General features: G+C 59.0%; 2 protein-coding genes and 3 long non-coding RNA genes across 6 annotated transcripts; 3 read left to right on the forward strand and 2 right to left on the reverse strand.

The window, feature by feature from the left end:
* Nucleotides 1-272: 272 nt before the first annotated feature.
* On the reverse strand, nucleotides 273-9,473 carry CCDC183 (coiled-coil domain containing 183). Its single transcript, XM_082469542.1, has 14 exons — nucleotides 9,247-9,473; nucleotides 8,586-8,707; nucleotides 8,044-8,121; nucleotides 7,671-7,838; nucleotides 7,368-7,472; nucleotides 4,643-4,765; nucleotides 3,373-3,498; nucleotides 3,241-3,295; nucleotides 2,631-2,731; nucleotides 1,854-2,014; nucleotides 1,492-1,660; nucleotides 1,296-1,406; nucleotides 1,129-1,225; nucleotides 273-472 (listed from the first exon to the last, which is right to left on the reverse strand). The coding sequence occupies exons 1-14, from the start codon at nucleotides 9,314-9,316 to the stop codon at nucleotides 354-356; spliced, it is 1,605 nt and encodes a 534-aa protein (XP_082325668.1). The 5' UTR covers nucleotides 9,317-9,473; the 3' UTR covers nucleotides 273-353.
* LOC309664357 lies at nucleotides 370-2,596 on the forward strand. Of its 2 annotated transcripts, none has more exons than XR_014265719.1 (3): nucleotides 370-468; nucleotides 1,187-1,334; nucleotides 1,907-2,596. It is a non-coding gene; the product is annotated as an uncharacterized lncRNA (long non-coding RNA). The 2 variants fall into 2 exon arrangements; XR_014265720.1 differs by having other exon boundaries at nucleotides 373-433.
* On the forward strand, nucleotides 7,651-10,991 carry LOC309664360. Its single transcript, XR_014265722.1, has 2 exons — nucleotides 7,651-7,772; nucleotides 10,803-10,991. It is a non-coding gene; the product is annotated as an uncharacterized lncRNA (long non-coding RNA).
* A 645-nt stretch (nucleotides 10,992-11,636) lies between these two features.
* On the reverse strand, nucleotides 11,637-13,599 carry TMEM141 (transmembrane protein 141). The gene is made up of 5 exons (XM_082469540.1): nucleotides 13,484-13,599; nucleotides 13,145-13,211; nucleotides 12,854-12,937; nucleotides 12,478-12,585; nucleotides 11,637-12,079 (listed from the first exon to the last, which is right to left on the reverse strand). Exons 1-5 carry the CDS (start codon nucleotides 13,535-13,537, stop codon nucleotides 12,066-12,068), a joined length of 327 nt encoding a protein of 108 aa, XP_082325666.1. The 5' UTR covers nucleotides 13,538-13,599; the 3' UTR covers nucleotides 11,637-12,065.
* An 87-nt stretch (nucleotides 13,600-13,686) lies between these two features.
* Nucleotides 13,687-18,437, forward strand: LOC309664580. The gene is made up of 2 exons (XR_014265936.1): nucleotides 13,687-13,800; nucleotides 15,462-18,437. It is a non-coding gene; the product is annotated as an uncharacterized lncRNA (long non-coding RNA).
* Nucleotides 18,438-21,072: the final 2,635 nt, after the last annotated feature.

Here is a 21,072-nt window from a genome sequence, read left to right on the forward strand (position 1 = left end):
CGGGGCGCCGCGAGGGCCACGGGCGGGTGGCGCGCGGAGGTGCGCTCTTGCGCGGGGCGGTGCGGGTGCGGGGCTGCGGACTCCGCAGTCCCGCCTTACGAACTGCCTCCACGGTTTCAGCTCAGCCCAGACCCCCGTCCGCATCCCCGCCCGTACCCACTACTCACTCTTACCCCTGAACCCTCGGGCCCAGATCCACACCGAACACCCCACTTCCCCGCAGACTTCCCAACGCTGTCCCCCACATCTGCGTCCCCTCAGGTGCCCCGCAGTCCTGGAAAAAAGTTTATTTGTGTAACCAATGACAGCATGGGGGCGGGGTGTGCTGGCGAGGCGGGTTCTTCCTCTTCCGGTCACTTCTTCTTCTTCTTGGCCACTTTGAGCTTCCCCTCGATCAGCCGCTGGCCCTGCCTCTTGATCTCGGCCCGCGAAGGCACGTAACTGTGGTCCACGTCGGCAAACTGGAAAGTTTCTGCAAAGGAGGGGGGGAGGGCAGCCGCGCCCGGAGCCCGTCTGCCCCGCGAGGGTCCCCAGATCCTGGATTGTCCCCTGGCGTCCGTTCACCGCAGGGCCAATTGTACCAACGACGTATATTTCTTACTTTCTGTGTCCCTGATGCTCTGGCATTTGGGGTCTCGCGCAGCCAGGGAGAGAGACAGACCAGGGCTCGCCCAGTCCTTCCAGAGCCCACACCCAACCACCTCTGTCTAACTCACACCCCAAGCCTGAATCACCCAGGGCCAGGTGCCAGGCAACTGGGGACAGCCCCTGTGCCCCAAACCTGCTGGAATTATTCGAACGGGCAGATCTTAAGCTGTGTGCCCTGCCCTGCCTTGCCCTTCCCACAGAAACCCTAATAAGGGCCCTGGCCAAGGCCTTCCCCCCTGCCTGCCTACAGGCACTGGTGCCTCCCTGTGTCACAAAAGGTGGTAAGTTCTTTCAATGGCATTAACTTCACCAAGTCACCACCATAAATTAAAAATCCTGTGGGTGCAACTGACACACCCCTTCCATCCCTTTAGCCCCCACTGTCCCTCCAGGCCGCCCTGGTCAGATGCAGCAAGCGCCATCCCCAACCTCTGCCTCTGCACAGCTCAGGCCCAGCACCAGCTGCTGGGCGGCCTGTACCTATGACATCCTCCTCCATCTCCTCAAAGCTGATCCTGGTGTTCTGCTTCTCCTTCAGGGCCGAGGACTCCAGGGCATCCCTCACCTTCGTGAGGACCTGCAGGGCATGGGGACTGTCAGCTCCGAGGGCACACGGGGCGTGTGGGCACCCCCCGGGCCAGGGCTACCTCCTCTGTCCTGGCCAGCATCTGCACTCGGTCAGCCAGGTACAGCAGCTTCTCCTCGCAGTGTGCCAGCTTGCTGTGCACATCCAGGGTGTCGGAGGGCAGCGCTTCTTTCTGTGGCCAGGAGGAACAAGTCATCTCCCTCTGGCCCCTCCAGGGGACCCTGTGTACCGGGGGCTCCTCCACGCTCCCCTGGTACCTGGGCCGCGGGCAGGGGGACGCCGACCAGGCGGATGTGGAGGTTGTCGATGCCGGTTTGAATGGTCAGCAGCAGCTTCTGGCTCTTGGCCATGTTGGCGCGGGCCAGCTGCAGCCGGTCTTCCTCCTCCTTCAGCATGTCCTTCATTTTCTTCTCAACAGACTTCAAGCTGTTGAGGATGAGGGAGGTGGGTAGCGGACCGAGGGCAAGGTAGCGGAGTCCCGAGCGGGCGCTGTGCTAATTCGGGCTCAGGAGCTCAGAGGCGGGCACTTGGGGCCCCTCAGCAGCGGGTGCGCTCAGCTCCGAGCCTGGTGCCAGCCACGGGGCCGTTAGTGAGGAGAAAGTCAGGGGCCCCCGGGTACCTGATGGAGCTGGGCGTCTGGTGGAACTTGAGCATCACCTCCTTCATCTCCAGCTCCTTCATCACGGCCTCCAGCTGCGCCCGCCTCCCCTCACAGTCTGCCATCTGCAGCTCCAGGTTCTCCTCCGTGTTCCTCTGAGCCAGGAACCGGCCGGCGATGTCCTGGCGGGGCCAGTGGGGCGAGGAGCCGGTGTGAGCCAGGAGAGAGCTTGTTCTTCTGGCTCCCAGTGGTCAGTAACATTGACCGTGGCTGGGTGTTGAGGACCTGTGAGGCCCTCTGTGTGTGTCACCCTCGTGACAGGCAGAGGGGCCAGCTGACCCCAAGGAAGAGCCAGAGAGACCACCGCCAAGAGACTGCGTGGCTTTGAGTCACTCGTCCGAGGGTGGACAAGCTTACGTCAGGACCATGGACAGGAGCTGAAGGCTTACTAATAATAAATCCAGGGCGGATTAAAATAAAGCGGGTGGGGCGGAGAGGCAGCTGCTCGTCACGATGCTGTTGGTTTGGGAAGGGGAAGGAGTTAAGAGGTGAAGGCCACCTCCTCGGGGTTTGATCCTCAAATTCCAGCAGGCTCTGTGCAGCCCCTGGAGCACGGCTCGGATTTGCCAGCTGCGTCCCTGGAGTGCCCGCTACGCTGAGCTGTGGGGCCGCTGCTTTGTGTGTCCATTCACGCAGAAGGTGTCTGCAGAGCCTGGCCCAGCTCAGCTGGGCCTTGGGCTTGGGCAGGGTCCCCACCCGTCCTTCTGCCCACACCCCAGAAGTGCCAGGGAGCAGTACCCAGAGGTGAGAGCACCGCACAGCAGTCTTGACTTTCTCCACCAAAGCCGTCACGTCCGTCTGGTATTCGATATCAGCCTTGGAGGTCTCCCTTCTCCTCACTGGGCACAGCAGAGGGAAGGTCAGCCGGCATGCAGGAATGCTGTGGGAGCTCTGCGCGGGGCCGTCGGATGCCCCCATACGTCGTCAGGGGAGGCCACGCAAGAGCTGGGTACCCGTCAGAGTCGCCTTCACCTTAACTGGCTCCCTCCTCGGCCAGCCCTCGAGGGATGCCCCAAGGCAGCTCCATCCAGAGGAGGACCAAAAGCGGCCTGGCACAGGGGGGCTTAGGGGGGCTTCTCAGAGGCGGCTCGGGGGTGCCAGGGGGCATCGCCGAGTGCATTTTACAGCTGAGAAGCCGGGGGCTCAGCCACCCCTGGCCAAGAGCCCAGAGCTGGCAGCAGCACCTTGAAGCGTGCGCTGTGACCGCTGGTGTGCACCGGTGCAGGTCTAGCCAGGGCGGGGCCGGGGCTCGTCGGTCTCCCTCACCCCGGCCCCTGCAGGTTACCCCCACCTCACGGTGACCCACCTCTCGGGACCCTGGCTGGGGCGGTGGGAGCTGAGCGCTTACCTTTCAGAGTTTCGGGACCCATCAGGTTGGAGGCGAAGTGCAAGTCCTGCCGGCCCTGAGGAGGGGGAGGAGGAGGTGAGGGGGGGTCCTCTTGGGGCAGGGGCTGCTGTGGCTGGCGTGGCCCGGACTCACCCGGCGGTATTTCTCGCTGGTCTCCTTGGTGTGGATCTTGTCAATGAGCTTCTTCTGCTGGTTCAGCCGGTTCTCCCGTGCCTGGCGTTCCTTGATGAAGGTGGCCTCCCCTTGCCTCATGTTCATCTGGGGACACAGGAAGGGGGGCGGGGGTCTGTCCCACCAAGGCCACGCAGGGTGCTGAGCCAGCGTCAGTGTCAGGCCCCGTCTTCCTGATCTGGGACGCTCCGCCTGCGACCATCACCCTCCCCCTTGCGTTCTGCCCTCCTCTGGGACGCCCCCCTCCTGCCTGGCCTCTGAACCTTCCCTGGCGTTACACCCCTCCAGCTGGGGTCACTCCGGCTGCAGCCATAGGCTCAGGGACCGCCTGGGACGTGCCTCACAGATTTCTCTCTCCAGCCCCGGTCCTCCGCTGCCTCTGCCGGCTCCCCTTAGAACTCACTAGAGTGGATTCCACGTGTCTAAACACAAACTCATCATCTTCCCCCAGACCTCCTGTCTCCCAGCACATCCTGCTGTGGTGGCTAAATCCACGGTCTGTCTGTGCCTGCTCACGCATCCTGGATGCCACGCTCTGCCCTTGCCTGCACGTCTCACTCGGCCCCCCCCCCCCCATCGGGGTGACCTCTTAAAGGCTTCTCGGCTCCGTCCGAGTTCGGCCACCCATCTCCACCACTGGGCTGGCCCAAGTGACCAGTGTCTTGGCCCTGGTCCCCTCCAGTCTCTGCAGCCAGAGCACACCCGTTTGGAGACACGAATCTGATCCCGTCTCCCCCCATCTCCTCCCAGGGCTCCAGGTTAGGAGGGCCGCCACTGCAGCCCCGCCACCTGCTGCCCACACAGGCTCCAGCCCACACGCCTCCTTTTGGCCCTGTTACACCCCAAGACTGTGTTGCCCAACCTCCAACCCCCAGAATCCGCCATTCACTGCCTTCCTGAGAAGGTCTGAACCAACCCCAGGGCGGCCGCATTTCATGAGGAGGGGGCAGGCTGGCCTGGCAAGGGCCTCGGCACAGAGTGGGTGAAGGGGTGGCACCTGCCCCGTCCAGGTCAATTCTCTGCCTTCTCTGTCTACCTCGTGGCTTCTGTGCCTGGTGGGACCCCCTCTGCCCAGGCTCACAGGTGGTAAGGCAAGCAGGCCGGCAGGGCAGCCACTGGACTCCTCCAGTGATGACAGGGGGTGTGGGCATGGGGGTGTCCCGACGGACCCTGGGCCAGACAGGTTCAAGAGATAGCCCTGCAGGGCCCCCAGCCTGGGACCTGCTCTCACCTTGACCTCATCCGTAATCATCATGGCATCTTGGGACATGATTGCCATGTCCGACAGTTCCGAGCAGTAGTCAACCACGAGATTCTGCAGCTTGTCCAGCTCTGTGGGGTATCCTGCCAGCTTCTGCAGCAGAAGGGCAAGGGCAGGTGGGCACAGAGCCTGACAGTCCAGGGGCTGCGGGCCAACCACAGGCTCCCCTGGCCCCTCTCTCGTTCTCTTCTGGCCCCCAAAGTGGACCACGCCTACTCCCCACCCCTCACCCCCGACTGTGCGAGCCCAGAGGACAAGTATAGCCTGGCCTGTGGCCCCAGCCGGGCCCAAAGCAGGTGAAAGGACATGTTTTGGGAGAGAAAACAGCATCTTCCTGGTGGATTCTCTCACTACCCAGGGCCAGAGTCCAGAGACACTTCCAAAGAAGTTGTGATGGGATGTCCCACCACGTGGGAGAGGTGACTGTGAAACCCCGGGAGGCTGGCTGCTGTCTGAAGTGAAGCAGAGGGGCTCAAAACACTGGTGTGGGGTCAGAGACTCAGGACTCAAGGCCAAGTCTGTAACCTGACCAGCTAGCGTGGGACCTTAGGAAAGCCACTTAACCTGGGTTTTGCCATGTGTAAAGGTAAGGTAATAATGGCTCTTTCAGGAGGTCACTGTCAGGATGGATTGAGAAGGTATAATGATGTATATTTAGCACAGGGTCAGGTTCATAAATGTCCAATATATCTTGGCTCTTAGTATTTTGTTGTTGATAACTACAACGTAGAATCTTCACTTTTTTTTTTTTTTTTTTTTTAATGCAAGGGGGACTTCCCTGGTGTTCCAGTGGTTAAGACTTGGCGCTTCCACTGCAGGGGGTACAGGTTCGATCCCTGGTCAGGGAACTAGGAACCCACATGCCGTGCCGTGCGGCCAAAAAAAAGCAGATGACCACAGGAGTTATTTTTTTTTAGTGCATATGTTCTGAAAAGATAAGCAAGTACCACTGGGAGGACATAATGCGTACAGGCGAAGGAGGGGCTGGACCCCAGAGTGCAGGCGGAGTGGGAAGGGGTGTGGGGGGGCGGGGTGGGCCCAGGACGGAGACGTGGGCAGGGCCACAAGGTGAGTCTCCAGGACGCGGGGCCTGAGGCAAGAGGGACAGGCTGGAGGACAAAGCAGCGTGCTGCTGGGCAGGATTTGGGGGGCATGACCCCAGCTGCGAAGAGCTGCAATGCCCACCCATCCCCCACCCTCCTCCAAACGCATTTCTACCTGTCACCCTCCCGGCCACACTGCCCGCCAGGGCTTCCCCTCCCCCAGCCCCAGGATGAAGGTGGGGTCTTCCCTCTCTCTCCGGGCCCCACCTGCCAAGCTGCTCCTCTTTGCACCCTGGAACCCACCCTCCAGCCCTCCTCTCCGACTGTGCTCGTCCTCCCCATCTTCCACCACCTGGCCTGTGGCAGGTGCCTGTGCTCTTCTGCGTGGGGGCCAAGGGGGGCCTCCAGTGAAGGGGGGTTGCCTCACAGCAGGGCTCACGGCCCCTGGGGGCTTCCCCCTGGCCTTCTCAGCAGGGAGCAGGGTGGCTGGCTTGGAAGAGGTGGGCGACAAGCGGAGGTTACTGACCTGCTCAGAGGCAGCTTGCCCTGGATGACGTTAGGGGACTTCTGAGGGTGCAGGACCCATCTCTTGGCCTCAGGAGCCAGGGGATGAGAAACGATGGGGCAAAGTAAAAACAACACTAAACCATCAAATAAGAACCCAAACAGGGGGGCTTCCCTGGTGGCGCAGTGCTTAAGAATCCGCCTGCCAATGCAGGGGACATGGGTTCGAGCCCTGGTCTGGGAAGATCCCACATGCCGCGGAGCAACTAAGCCCATGTGCCACAACTACTGAGCCCGTGCGCCTAGAGCCCGTGGTCCACAGCAAGAGAAGCCATCGCAATGAGAAACCCGCGCACCACAACACAGAGTAGCCCCCGCTCGCCGCAACTAGAGAAAGCCGGTGCACAGCAACGAAGACCCAACACAACCAAAAATAAAAAATAAATTAAAAAAAAAAAAAGTAAAGAACCCAAACAGGACTTCCCTGGTGGTGCAGTGGTTAAGAATCCACCTGCCCATGCAGGGGACACGGGTTTGAGCCCTGGTCTAGGAAGATCCCACATTCTGCGAAGCAACTCAGCCTATGCAGCACAGCTACTGAGCTTGCACTCTGGACCCTGCGAGCCACAACTACTGAGCCCGCGAGCCACGACTACTGAAGCTCACAAGCCACAACTACTGAGGCCCGCACACGTAGAGCCTGTGCTCCGCAACAAGAGAAGCCCCCGCTTGCCACAACTAGAGAAAGCCTGCACGCATCGACGAAGACCCAAGCAGCCAAAAATAAATAAGTCAATAAATCACTAAATTTATAAAAAACCAAAAACCAAAAACCAAACAATTCTGATGTAGCACATGATATGCCTTTTTGGAGTAGCAAATAAATTCTTGAAAGAACGTTTCCCACCTACAAGGTGCCGCTGCTCAGCTTGGCGCCCAAAGCAGGGCTCAGCCTTTCTCGGGGTCACCCGGCCTGGAGGAGAGCTGCGCGCCTGCGGGGCGGCCTAACCCGGAGGGCACGCCCCCACCGAGATTCCAGCCCGGCGGCGAACAGGCTAGGGCCTGAGATTCCCGCCCCTCCTGGCCAGCTGGGCTCCCTGGGACCGGGATGTGGTCTCGGTCTCAGGGTGTGGGGTGAGGGGGCTCACTTTTTTCAGGTGGTCCAGCAGGTCCACGTACAGCAGGTGGATATTCTGGCTTGTGGTGATCTTGACCATCGTCTTTTCTATGTTGTTCTCCAGCTGACGGATGACCTGGGCGGGGAGGAAAGGCACGTTGAGGGTGCGTGGGGACAGGCCACCTGGGAGTGCAGAGGCCGGCGGGGGCGGGGCTGGGCTTTCTTCCAAGGGGGCCTCTTTCATCTAGTCCCGCCCTTCCATAGGGCCCCGCCCCTCTCCTCCTGTGGCCCCGCCCCATCACCCTGGAGGCCCCGCCCCGCTCCCCGCCGCCACCTGCAGCATGCGCAGCTCCTCCTTGGTGGCCTCGGGCTGGTTCTTAAGGCTGGCCAGCTCCAGCTGCATGCTCGCCAGCTTCTGCTCGCGCCGCCGCACCAGGTGGGTCAGCACGTTGTGCATATTCACGCGGTCGAAGACGTACTTGCGCAGCTTCTCCCGCGCCACCTGGGTCGGGGAGGACACTCCCCGCGCGTGGGTGCTCAGGGGCCACGGAGCGCGCCTGCCGCCGGGCGGGCGGGGAGGGACCCGTGGCAACGCCACAGGGACGCTGGGGCTGGGAACTCGCTCTGCTCCCCACCAGCTCCACATCGTAGTTTAGTTGGGGGTGCACTGGCTGGGCGGGGCTGAGGGGTCCCGCCTCCTGCCTTACCTCCATTGTGCAGCGGCTGTGCGCCAGCCTCATGGGCACGTCCTTCCCGCAGGCCTTGGAGATGGTCTGCTGGTCATACTGTGGGACGCGGCGGCTGAGCTGGGGTCCCGGCCCGTCTGCGTCCCCCCCGGCCGCCGGCCCCTCCAGGGATTCTCCCCGGGTCTCCTCTGCCATGTGCTAGCCTAGCAGCAAGACCCCAGCTCCTGGGGCCACAAGGGGCAGAGTGCTGAAGGACCCCATCCGGGCCATCCCTCCTCCGATGTGATGGGGGTCCAGAGAGGCGGGTCCCTGGCTCCCCTATATGGCTGCTGCAGGGGGTAGCCCAGGAAAGGGACCCCTGTCGGGCCTCTGGCCCTGCCCTCTGAGGTGGGTGGTGGGGAAACTGGCCCCCTCCACCCCGCTTCAGAATGGTTGGGGTTAGAGTGGGGGAAGGAGAGGAGGTGCCTGCTGTCCACCTGTGTTGGGGGAGGGGCTGTTTCAGCACGTGCCCCGCCCCCCCCCCCCCCCCAGCCAGCAGGTACAGGGAGGGTCCCGCTGTCCACCTTCTTGGCCAAAGCCCACTCGTGGGACCCGCGGCGAATGTTGCCGCGCAGGACAGCCAGCGTGGCCTTGTTCTTGACCGTGGTCTCCTTCACCGCCTGGATCTGCAGCGCCCGACATTGCTCTGTGTGGAGGGACAGGGCAGCCAGGACGTAGGCCAAGGGCCAAGGGCCTGGCCGGGATTCCCGGGTGGGGTAGGCTCCACGCCGGGGAGCACAGAGGTGGGGGCATGAGTTTGCTGTCTCCAAGGCCGCGCTCCTTCCTCCCAGCCTGCACGGGGGCCCGCTTTGCTGCTCAGCAGTGCTCATCTGGACGGCTCTCAGTGGACGGCAGTGCTGGGAGGTGGGGAGGGCGGGGTGCAAGCCAGGGACGGGCAGGCCTGTGATTGCTTCCAGACCCTCTAGCCACAGAACTGGGTGGATCCTCTCCTGTCCCCTCTGGCTTTGAGGCCACTGTGCTCACAAATCTCCTTGAAGCCCCCGGCTTCTCCTCCCCCTGCCCCCTGCATGGCAGACCCCTCCGATCCCTTCCCCCCAGCTCTGTTTGGGGGTGAGCAGTCGAGTGGCCCCCAGTCCATATGCCCTGGACTGTCCCTGTGTTAAGATCGTAAGTCCTGCACCCAGGAGCCCCAGAGCCCCTGGGTCACCCCAGCGGCAGCCGCACCCTGGAGCCGAGTGATGGTCTTCAGCTCCTGGATCTGCTCCTCCATCTCTGCCTCACTACGAATCCTCATGGTGGCCCACGGGGTCCTCCAGGGCCCGTCCTCACCTCCCACCCTCTCTGTGCTGAGCCTGACCCGCAGAACCACAGTTCAGATTGTCCCTGGAATCTCGGCCCATTGTGATGGGGGCTGAGGTTCTCAACACCCAGGGAACCCAGGAATTCCTGGCCCACCCTGACGACCCCACCCTCTGCCCCCAGCCAGCCCTGGGGTTGCTCTCCTGGATACGAGTCTCGTGGCTGCCCTCCGCTCAAGTGTGATGCCTTGGTCAAGGCAGCTTTCTTCCACAGTGAGGTGATTGGTGGTGGCACTGCACCCCACGGTGGCAACACTGCACCCCAGTGGCCCCACTGCACCCTCCTCATCCCCCCACACCCCCAGTGTCCTCCACTGAGCCTCCTAAAACTTCTGACCGCTCACTGCCTACAGGGTCTCCATTCCCTTACCCCACCCCAAGTTCAAACTCCAACCCTGGTGACCTGGCTCGTGAGACCCCCAGCCTCGGCCCTGACTACCCCATCTCTCCCTGACCTTCCCTGCTCCACCCCCACTTCCCTGGGGAAGTCCTGGGTCCAGCTTTAGCTGTCACTTACTTCAGGAGGAGTCAGTCCCCTCCCTCTGCACCCCCAGCACAAGCTTCCCTTACAGCCATGTGGCCCAAGCCTGGGGTTCCAGGGGTGCACATCAGATGGGTTACTTCTTCCAACCTGCATGAGTTTGCTAAAAAGCACCACAGACTGGGCAGCTTAAACAGCAGAAATTTATTGTCTCGCATCCTGGAGGCTGGAAGTCTGAGATCAAGGTGTCGGCAGGGCTGGTTTCTCCTGAGGCGTCTCTCCCAGGCTTGTAGACGGCCGTGTCCTGGTGGGGTCTTTCCCCTGTACTCATCTGTGTCCTAATCGCCTTCTCTTATAAGCGCACCAGTCAGACCGGATGAGGGCCCATCCCCATTTTAACTTAATCACCCCTTCAAAGGTCCTGTCTCCAAATGCAGTCATATTCTGAGGTCCTGGAGGCTAGGGCTGCAAACTGTGAGTTTGGGGGAGACACAGTTCAGCCCTAACAATAGTCTTCACCCATGTGCTGTTACAGCAGCCATCTTTCTCTGTGACCTCTCACACAGATCCTTTACTTTTCTGGTCACTCTCAGTTTTTAAAAAGTGAGTCCAGTCCCCTCTGAAACTCCAAGTTCACCCTCTGCCCTCCCTCTGAACCCAGGTCTTTCCCTCAGGAGGTTGGGAGGGCCTGCCGTGGGCAGGGTCTATTCCCCTGATGCCCGTGTTCTCCCAGGGTGTGAGGCAGAGCCTGTCCCCCAATACTGGTTCTCCTTTCCTCCGATGGAGAACCCCTGAATTTTAGTGGGCACGTGGCTGCCCAGAGCAAGCTGCCCTCCCAGGTGCCTTTGCACTAGGCGTCCCACGTGACTTAGTTCTAGCCAATGGAGTGTTCAGAGAAGTGAGTGAACTGCCCTCCTCCTCCCCCTCTTTCCTGTTGACAGGGATGAAGACCTGATGGTCGGAGCCAGCACAGCTGCCTGGGACCATGAGGTGGATTTGGAATGAGGGCCGTCACAGCACAGAACACGCTAAAAGAAGCCTGGGTCCCTGACTCCACACAGCCCCAGACCACCCACTTGAACTTTTCCATGAAAGAAAATGAGAACTCTAGCTTGCTTATGCCATGGTTATCTTGGGCTTCCTGTCATTTTGCCTTCCCACGAACAGATTCCCTGGTGCATAGTGAGTGTGCAGTAGATGTTCTTTTGCATGACTGGCTAGGTCAGCAGGCGCAGGGGCGGAGCTGGGGCTGGAACAGCACGGCCCTGTGTGCCTTCAGTGTTACCGGGAAGCCTGCTTATAAAGGACGATGGATTTGCCCAGGTTTATATAATCTCTGCCTCTCCCTCTGTTGCGGGTGGGTGAGGTGGGCAGTCTTGCCCACCCAGGAACACTCCTCCATGTGGACAGAGCTCCAGTAAGCTGACTCTGGTCCCCTGAACCCCTCACTTCCTCCTCCCCGGGGGAGAACTGACTTAATCTGATAGGTGGGTTGAAATGATAGGCAGGTGGGCACGGCCACTTCCTGTCCCTGGTCTCCTGGAAGCCGGGTGCTGCCTGGCTGCACACCGTCTGCTCTGCTTCTCTGCGCCAGGTGGTGCAGAAGCACAGCCCCGCGTGGAGGGCCCATGGGCTGCCCAGAGCGTCGAATTCTGGGGTTCAGTGTTAGGAACTGCCCTGGCACCTCCTCCAATCAGCTGTATGGTACCGAGGTGACATTTCTCTCATTTTCTTACTGCTCTGACTTGCTTCCCAACTGCTTTAGAACTCAGGCGGGAAGCAGGAAAGCATTTATTAGTCCCACAACCCCCAGCAGAAGCTGTCGGCTCTGACTGGGGTGGGCGGGGGGATGCAGGGGTCAGAAAGGGCAGATCAGCAGCAGGAAGTGCAGAAGGCCCAACCCCCCACCCCAGAGCTGCCGCCCCCAAACATGCATGAGACAGGCCTGCTCTTCTCCAGCTCTGTGTCCACCACGCTTCTTGCTGCCCTGAAGGAGGCCAGCCACCCCAGGGGCAGCACCTCCTGGTCTGACCTTCTGGGCGTCCAGGCTGGGCAGGAGCAGTTTGCTCAGGTCTGACAGAGCTGGCCATGCATGTGTGCAGGGGACATGGGTGTGGGGAGGCCAGCCTGGGGTGCAGAGGTGCTGAGGGCTGTGCTCTAGAACTCTCCGGCCCCAGGTCCTCTGTGCCCTGGCTGGAGCTCTCCTAGCTGTGCCGATCTGTAAGAGGCAAAGGGAGACAGCTAGAACCACACCCCAAAGCTGCTCCCGGGCCCTGTGCCCATTTTACCGGGGCAAAAACTGAGGCCCGTAACAGGAGGGATGCAGGCAGTGGAGGCCAGGCTTGAGATCAATCAGGTTGGTGTCCAATGCGGGGCCTCTCAATCCGGCCGCTCTTCTTGGGGTGCCCGCCCTCCTCACTGCACTCGCCCAGGGCCACCCAGCCCCTCCTGGGTCTTCCTCCTGCACAAGGGCCTGGAAGTTCTGTCTGCCGCAGGCCCCCTCCCTCCAGCCCCCACCCCCACACGCGTGTCAAGGGGACAGGCCTGTCCCGCCTACACCTTGGGCCCGGGCACTGGAGCCTCGGTTCCGCGTCCTGCTGCCCCCGGGACCCTCACCTGTGTCCATGTCTTTGGGGAGCTGCCCTGTCTCCAGGAAGAGCCAGAGGTTGCTGCATTTCTGCGACTCCACTCGGGTCACCCAGTAGCTGGCCACTGAGCCTGCGACTGGGGAGTGGGGGGCAGGGGCCAGTGGGCAGGGGGGCAGGGCCTCTGCACTTGTCAGGGGAAGGGAGCAGGGTGCAGGCTTGTTCCGGGCAGATGGGAGTGGTGGGGTCCAGCAGGGCTCCCACTGAGAACTGGAGCCCCATCCCCGGAGGCAGGGATGCCCGGGACCACAGCCCCCCCACCCCGAGTGGGATCCACTTCTGCTGAAGAGCCAGCGGCAACGGGGGTGCATTTCAGGGGTGCCAGGCACCAGCCCTGGAGTACCCACCCACGGCCACCAGCACGTTCCACTGAAAGGGGTACGGAAACTTCCTCTGAACGAGCATCTGCAGGCCGACGGTCGCACCGGTGCCTGCCAAGAGCCATGGTCCACGTCAGCCAGCCCGTCCACGGGGCTGGCCAGGGGACCACCGGGGCTCTCGACCTAAGTGCTCGCGGCACCTGCCAGGCTCCGAGCACTGCGGGCTGGCGACCTGGCGCCATCTGCTGGGGAGTCAGGGTGAGACAGGAGGGTGAGGTCTCTTCACACCCCAAGGACAGACACCTGGACCCAGCCTACCTGTGACAAAGGTGAAAATGCCCTTCATGAAGGCGTTCGACTGGCACGCGGCATACTCTCCCAGTCCCTGGGATGGGGGAGGGGGTTGAAGGCTCAGTTCCCCGTCCCTCCTTTGGGCACACTCCGGCCCTGGGGGAGGGGACCACTCATCGTGAGGCCCTGGGGGCCTGGACACATCCCACCTGCCCCCATGCCCACCCAGGATGCCTCGATCTCCACAGCAAGAGGGTCCCCCACCTCTGTCCCTCTTCTCTGATAAGGGCACTCCCACCGAGGCCCCCGCCCCGCTCAGGTCAGCTTCTGAGGTCCGGGGCCCGCGTCCCAGGCCAGCCTTCTCACCGGGTGCTTGCTGGCCACGGCGTCGTCCACCCGGGACAGGCCCAGGTTCACCATGGCTGGCGGGGCGCGGGGAGCCGGCGGGGCAGAGCGGCGCCGGACCGGGCGGAGGGGCGGGGCCGGATGGGGCGGGGCGGGGCCTGCGCAGGGCCGGGCGGAGGGCAGGGGGCGGAGCCGGCCGCGCGCTCCCCAGGCCCAGCTCTGTGACGTTGGGCGGCGAGGCGGCGGCGCGAACGTGGGCGCTGACGCGCGCTCCTCCCCGCGGGCCCGGCCTGGGTCGTCCGCCTCATTTCCAAGCTCTCAGAGACATAATGATTACTGTTAGTATTATTTGTGGGGGTGGGGCTTTGCTTACGGGATTACATCTACTGAAAACGACCACGGAATAGCGTATCCGAAGATGATATAGCGAGTTAATTCCAAAAATACCGTAAGCGCGTACTTGGTGCCAGTTCTGTGCTAGGAGTTGGGGGTCCCACGGAGGAGTCAGAGCTCCTAGCCCTCATAGAGCAGACAGGTAAACAGACCTGGGAGGAGGTCAGGAAAACAAAATGGGTCAGGGTATGGAGAGAGGCCAGGGCCTGTGTGTACGTGTGTGTGTGCGCGCCCGCCCTCAAGGAGAGACCCGCGTGGGAGGGTCAGGCAGAGGACCCTCAGCCTTGAGCTGCTGTGTGGGTCTAAGCGTGGCCTATTTGCAGAAGCTTCAGGAGGCCCACGTGGCTGGATCTGAGGGCGGGAGGCGAGGGTTGGGCTGGGCCTTGAAGCCTGGTGGGAACTTCAGTTCCTCTGATTGCGCACAGCCAGGCACAGCCAGGGATGTCAGCTCAGTGGACATCTCGCTGTCCCTGCACGGCGGGGGGCCAGCCTTCCAGGAGTGCATCTGCTAAGGTTTAGAGAGTGTTTCAGCAGTGGAGCAGGCAGGGGTGCTGTCATGGTGCAGCGTGCTGTCAGCATATAGGGGGCTACTGGGGTGCAAGAGTGCTGTCAGGGTGCTCTTGGGGCGTGTTTGGAGGCTGCACTGACAGGCCTCGGCATTGGGTTGGAGGTGCCGGTGAGGAAGGAAGGGGACCCAGGCCGGCCTCCAGGGCTTGCCCTGAGCACAGGTGGGCGCAGCAGTGGGGGCTGAGGGGAGCTGATGGTGTGGGGCACACTGGGAGGCGGTTTGGGCTGTGTCGGGTCTGAGATGTCTGGAGACAGGAGACTGGGATGTGTGAATCTGGAACCCAGTGGGGAGGTCAAGGTTGTAGTTAAAAATGCTTTCTCTAAAGAAAAATTTATTATTGCTTGTTAATGAAAATAGTGTATATTCCATATAAAAATTAAAGCTGTGCAGATGCTCCTAAAGTAAAATGCACGTCCCCCACCACCAATGTGGGCGCTGGCCGGGACATTCCCTGTGCAAGTGGGTGATGGGGGTGGGCGATGGGGGGATGAGGGGAGACGTGGGGTGATGAAGAGACATAGGGTGCAGCCGTTGCCAGCACCTGCTCCTTCCCAGGGCTCTGGAGAGAAGTGCCCGGGGCGCCCTCAGGGTGGGCTGGAGGAGGCAGGGCAATTTCACCAGGTGCAGTGTGATCCGAAGTCACCACTGCCTCTGTGACAAGGTGTGGCTGGTTCACTTCTACTCCAGTTAAACCCAAAGTTGCTACTTGTTAGTGTGTGTCTTTGGAAGTATCACCACAAAGTGGGTCAACAATTTACTGTTGAAGTCACTTGAGGAAATTGGCTTTCAAGCCTAAACAGAGGGTGCAATGCTATCTTAGTACAGAGTCATTAGGACTGACTGGCAGCTATTTTCCACCCTTGGCTGATGTTTTGATAATCTTAGTATTTAGTTTCTCAGGCAAGCCACCTACAGACTCCTGTAGATCAGCTTTGGAAGTCTTAGAATACGTGAACTCAGAAAGCCGTTTCATCTTCTCTTGTGTTGAAGAGACAGTGTGGAAATTCTACTGACATATGAAATATTCTTTTGCTTCAGAATCTTTTGCCTTGGGAATTCCCTGGTGGGCAGTGGTAAGGAATCCGCCTGCCAACGCAGGGGAAGCGGGTTTGAGCCCTGGTCGGGGAACTAAGATCCCACATGCCGCAGGACAACTAAGCCCCCGTGCCACAGAGCTCACATGCCGCAAACTGCAGAGCCCATGGGCCACAACTAGAGAGAGAAAACCTGCACACCACAGCTAGAGAGAAGCCCACGCGCCCCAACGAAGCGCCCACGCGCCGCAACAAAAACGATCCTGCATGCCTCAACAAAGATCCCGCGTGCCGCAACTAAGACTCGACACAGCCAAAAAAACCATTGCCTTTCCCAGATTCTCTTTTTGTACCATTCATTTCTTCTTGGCTACATAATCTGAAGGTGGACTGAGTTGTTGAAGTTTACCATTTTCTTCAACAGCTCTTTTGACTTACGAATAGGTCAGCGGGCTGGGGCCTGGGCCTCTGCACTTCTCAGGGAAAGGGCACAACCGATACGTTTCAGGCCAGGCTGAACCTTGCAGAAGCGTTCCTGCCAAATGCTCCATCTTCAGGAAGAAGCCCCGCCCAGGTATCGCTAACCTATCCATGTGCCACCAAGCTCCAAGGAACAGACACTTGGATTCATGCGTCACATCTGAAAAAGCACCAACCCCTGACTGGAGCTGCATACCATCTGGTGACCTGAAAGTAAAGATTTCCAGGAATTAAAGCAGGTGACATCTGACCAGACGGCTTTCCCAAGATGTCTGGACCAGGCCTGTACGCCCTTTTCTCACTGTTGCTGCTTCTCTCTCTCTTTCATGGGAAGACAACACCCTTGTCCACATTTCCCAAACCCTTGTGAAAGGGAGAAACCTCTTCTTTTGCTTATGGCCTTTTGGAAACAGCCTTATCATGATCCTGTGACAAATTAATCTTTTACTTGCCTTTTGGGAAGCGTTAGACGGTTCGGGATTCACAGTGTTTATTTCATCTGAACTATTAACTGGCTCTGGGTTCTTATCTACACTCTCTGAATTTGCAAACTTACAGGCTGTATTTTTCATAATATAATTGGTTCCAAACAGTTCTTTTGAGATAACAATACTATTTTTAATAGATCTTTGAAGTTTTGCTCTTTTTTCAGAGCTCATCAGCTACTGCTTCACGTTTATTTCTGTGCTGTTTCTTCCCAGCATACTCAGGTAATTCTTTCAGTTTGAGTCTGCTCCTTCTGTATTTACTGTTCTATTTCCTCCTCATAACAAAACGGAGGCCTCCCATTGATCCACTTTACTAAACCTTCATGGCTGCCTAAGTGGGAACTTCCAGCAGGCGTATTTGACTGCAGATTTCCCTCCATGGGGAGAGCCTTGTTCCCTTGGGTCAGAGTTAAGTACCAATGAAAAATGACCAGAAAAGTGGAAACTCGGGAATTCCCTGGTGGTCCAGTGGTTAGGATTCAGTGCTTTCACTTGCGGGGAACCCAGGTTCAATCCCTAGTCAGGGAAATAAGATCCCACAAGACACGTGGCACGGCCAGAAAAAAAAAAAAAAAGTGGAAACTCAACTGCATAGAATCAGGCATAGTTGCAAGTCTCACCTGCCTGTCTGTGGTCCTTTGATTTGTTCAGTTGGCCACCTTCAGGCATAAGATACATGTTTGGAAACATCACACAATTTAGAGGTGTCATGTTAGTCTTAATTCTGTTTTGTACGAATATTTTAAATTCTGCATTTTGTTGCCTGTCAAACTTTTGTAAAAATGATGTATCCTGGGACTTCCCTGGCGGTCCAGTGGTTAAGACTTCACCTTCCAATGCAGGGGGTGAGGGTTCGATCCCTGGTCAGGGAGCTAAGATTCCACATGCCTCAGGGCCAAAAAACCAAAACATAAAACAGATGCAATATTGTAACAAATTCAATAAAGACTTTAAAAATGGTTCATGTCAAAAAAAAATTTAAAAAAAAAAAAACAATATAGCCAATAAAGAGATACTGGCTCAACATTTCAAAATAATCTCCCTTGGCCTTAATAAAACAGCAACATGGGTTTATTCGGGAACAGTAAAGAACTGCAATTCAGGACAAGCAATCTAGGGCAAACCACAGCAAGTGCAGAGAACAAAGGAGAGGAAACTCTTTTATAGAGGAGAAGGGGGAGTTGAGAGGGGCTGTTCTAAACAAAGTGTCCGTTGGAGGAAACTGGGAGTTTGCAGTGTGATGACTTTTCATTGGCTGAACTGTGCTGGTCTCTCATTCGCTGGGCTGTTGCTGGGCAGGGAGAAAATCTTCCTTTCTCCTGCTGGGTAGAAAGCAGTAACCTTCCTGTTGGGTCTGCAATTGAGGCTGCACGGTAGGGTGTGAGAGCCCCCCCTTCTGGCCTCCTGACTGACGTTTAGTGAGGGTTCCCTTTATTAATTTTCACATAAAGGAGAGGCCTGAGGGTCCAGAGGGAAACCACCCCATGCCTCCGAGAATGCTGCAGCTCCCTGGCTCCAGACCTGGACCTCCCACCCCCACCAAGGGGCCCTGCTCACTAACGAGGTGCAGGGATGACCCCTCCCCTGCCTGGCTGGGCCTCCCATTCCTCACAGCTCAGCTTTTCTCCACAGAAATGGAACCCAAGTCATGTGCAAACACACCACTTCCCCGACCTTGGCCAGCTTCACTCATCTGTGCCCCAAGACCCTTCTCCAACAGGAGGGCAGGCACCTCGCCCGACCCCACCCAAGGTGCTTCCGAGAATCACAGGCAGCTGGACACGTGCCCTGTGACAATTGGCCCAAATGGCCAGGACTTGAACGATAACGAACAATAATTTCTGTCCGCATCTTCAACTCAGGACCAACTGGAGAAAGACAAATATGCCCCCTAAACAACCACAGGGGATGCCTACCTGTTCTCATTTGGGTGGTCTTCATTTATTTCCACTGTTGTAATCGGTCTTTTACGTTTTTCATCTTTTTTGTTATTAAAAAAGAAATTCTAAATATTCCTATAGAAAACTGATTAATCTTTATCAGGTTTACCTTTTCTGATTTTCGTAGACTTGGTCCATACCAAATTAAAAATTTTTTTTCCTACCAGCACTGTTAAATTTCATTTTTATGTGGAAATCTGATCCATCTGGAATTTATTTTGATGGAAGGAGTGAGGTGGTGATCTAGCTACGTATGTATTTTCTAAATGGTCCCTAGTGGTGACAGTTTTGTTGACTGCGTGTTCAAGCTTTTCTCCACAGACGGAAACATGTCCTTCGTCGTATGCTGAATTCCCCTGTCATTTGTGTCTCTTCCCATATTTTCTAGATTCTTTTGTTATTCTATTTACAATCATGCTCTTACTGCTCATGATTTTATAACAGGTTTTCATGTCTTGTAGAACTAGTTGCCTGGGTTTATTTTTCCTTTGTAGAATTTTTTTAGTTTTTATTCCATGTTTACTTTTTCATATGAAATTAGAACAATTTTTTTTTTCTGGTTGAAATTTTTTAAAACTTGGAATTCTAAAAAATGTATAGATGATGATTCAGGGAGAACTGGTGTCTTTATGATAATGTGGTTTATTTTTTAGGGTCATCCCTGGAACAAGTTGCTTTTCCAGCATCTGTTCAGCCCTGACCCATTTCCTGGAGGGACAAGGAGGCAGGATCCACTCGCACTGGCCTTTCTGGTGATGAGTAAATTGGGGGGCCCTGCTGCATGAGGGGGGCAGCTCGGGGTGTTCCAGGAGTGACCAGACCTTTCCTGTCTGTGCAGGGTGAACCGGAGCAACAGGCCTTTTCACCCGGAGTCGTCTGGACCCAAGGCCCTCCTGGCCTCCCCATCCCCTGTGCTCCGCAGGCAGCTCCTTGGGCCTCCCCCTGGCACTCAATAGACAGATTCTGCAGTTTTAAGGCCCCTTGCCTCTTTGGAGAGACTGTCAGGGAGGGCACAGCGGGCCCTGCCTTGACCCGGGCTCCTGGGGCCACTGAGGCAGGGAGGCTCGGGGGCTGAGGACGGGGACTCTGGCTGCTGGCCTCCTGGCTGAGGGCAGGAGGCGCCAGCCAAGGGTGGCACCTGTGGGGGCGGCAACCACAGGCAGCGTCCGGTGCCCCCCGCCCAGCCCCCGTGGGTTCATGGCACCTGTGGGGGCGGCAACCACAGGCAGCGTCCGGTGCCCCCGCCCAGCCCCCGTGGGTTCATGGCACCTGTGGGGAAACCGAGGTGCCCTGTGCAGCCCAGCCCTGCGGCTGGGTCTCCTCGAGGTGCACAGATTCCCCTCCACAGGCCCGGAGGCAGGGGGGCTGCGGGGTGGCGCTTGTCGGGGTTTCCCTCTTGGTATTGGTGTGACCGTGGCCTTGGGCAAGTCATGTGAACCTCTGTGAGGCTTGGGAATGGGTCACGGTCATGGCCAGTGCACTCCGAGCCCCGCCCTCTGACCCCGCCTGAGCGCTCCTTGATGGACCCCTGGGCCCAGATGAGGAAACTGAGGCACAGAGAGGACGGCCACTTGCCCAGCAAGAGGCCAGGCTGGGATCCAGGCCCGGCGGCCAGGGTCCAGGGCCTGGGCTATGTGCTGACCCCCCCCACGAGGTGTGGGACCAGGGGAGCCCCCCGCCCGGAGACCGTTGCCGCTCCCGCCCCTGACGTCGTGCCCAGTGGAGCTCAGAGCGTTCAGTTCTGTCCGGTGCACACACTTCAAAGGGCCAGGCCTGCGGTGGGGCAGGAGGGCGCTGGACGTCCCGCTTCATTGCTCGCCGGCGTCTTGCAGCCCTCGCGGGGCCGGAGCTGGAAGCCATTAGCCCTGAGTGCATCTGTCCTCATCCTGGCCCTGGCCACCCCGAGACAGTGGGTGTCCCCCACGCTTCCTGCCCTCCCTCTCCTGCCTGGCCGAGCCCCCGGGGGGGCCCTGGCTCCTCAGCCCGGTTCTGGGCTCAGCCTGGGGCTGGGTCAGCTGGCGCTCAGCCTCCTCGGGGGCCGCTGCTGCTCCTGCTTTTTGGATGGTCCCCCTGGTCTCTGAGCTGCCCTGTCCTAGCTTGACCCCCATACCTGTGACCCAACCCCACAGGCTTTGTTGGAGGTAGTGCTGCGTCCGGGGTCAAGCTGGCCAGTCAAGCTGCCACTGGTGAGCAGGCCTCCCCTTTGAGCTGACCAAGCCTGGAGCCGTTCCCGGGTGGGCTTTTTTGCCCTCGAAGGTGGAAAGGCTGCCCCCCACCGGCCAGGGACCAGGGGTGCTGATCTGGGTAGCAGTTGCTTTGGGCGCCCTGGAACCCCTCTTGGGCACCTGACCCCTGCTGCTCTGCTTCACTGTCATGACGGGTGGGGAAACTGAGGCAGAGCAGCTCGCCTGGGGTTACACGGCTGGAGGGCCGGGGCTGGTGCCCAGGAAGCCTGACTCCATTTTCACCTTGACGTGCTTGTCATCTGGTCCTGAGCCCAGGAGAAACGCTTTGGGGGCGGTCGGGGGCCTGGGGCCTGGAGGGGAGGAGGTGGACGCTGGCGGCTCACGGCCCGTGGAGCGCAAGCCGGACAGGGTGTCCCCGGGGCCGGCCTTCTGGGCTGTGGGCCCCACTGCGCTGTGCGGTGTGGACGCATGGGGTGGGGTGGGTCCTGTCCGGGTGGGGGAGGCCCCCGGCACAAGAAGGA

Source organism: Balaenoptera physalus (assembly GCF_965194825.1).
Source record: "Balaenoptera physalus genome assembly, chromosome: 7".
Classification (NCBI taxonomy): Eukaryota; Metazoa; Chordata; class Mammalia; order Artiodactyla; family Balaenopteridae; genus Balaenoptera; species Balaenoptera physalus.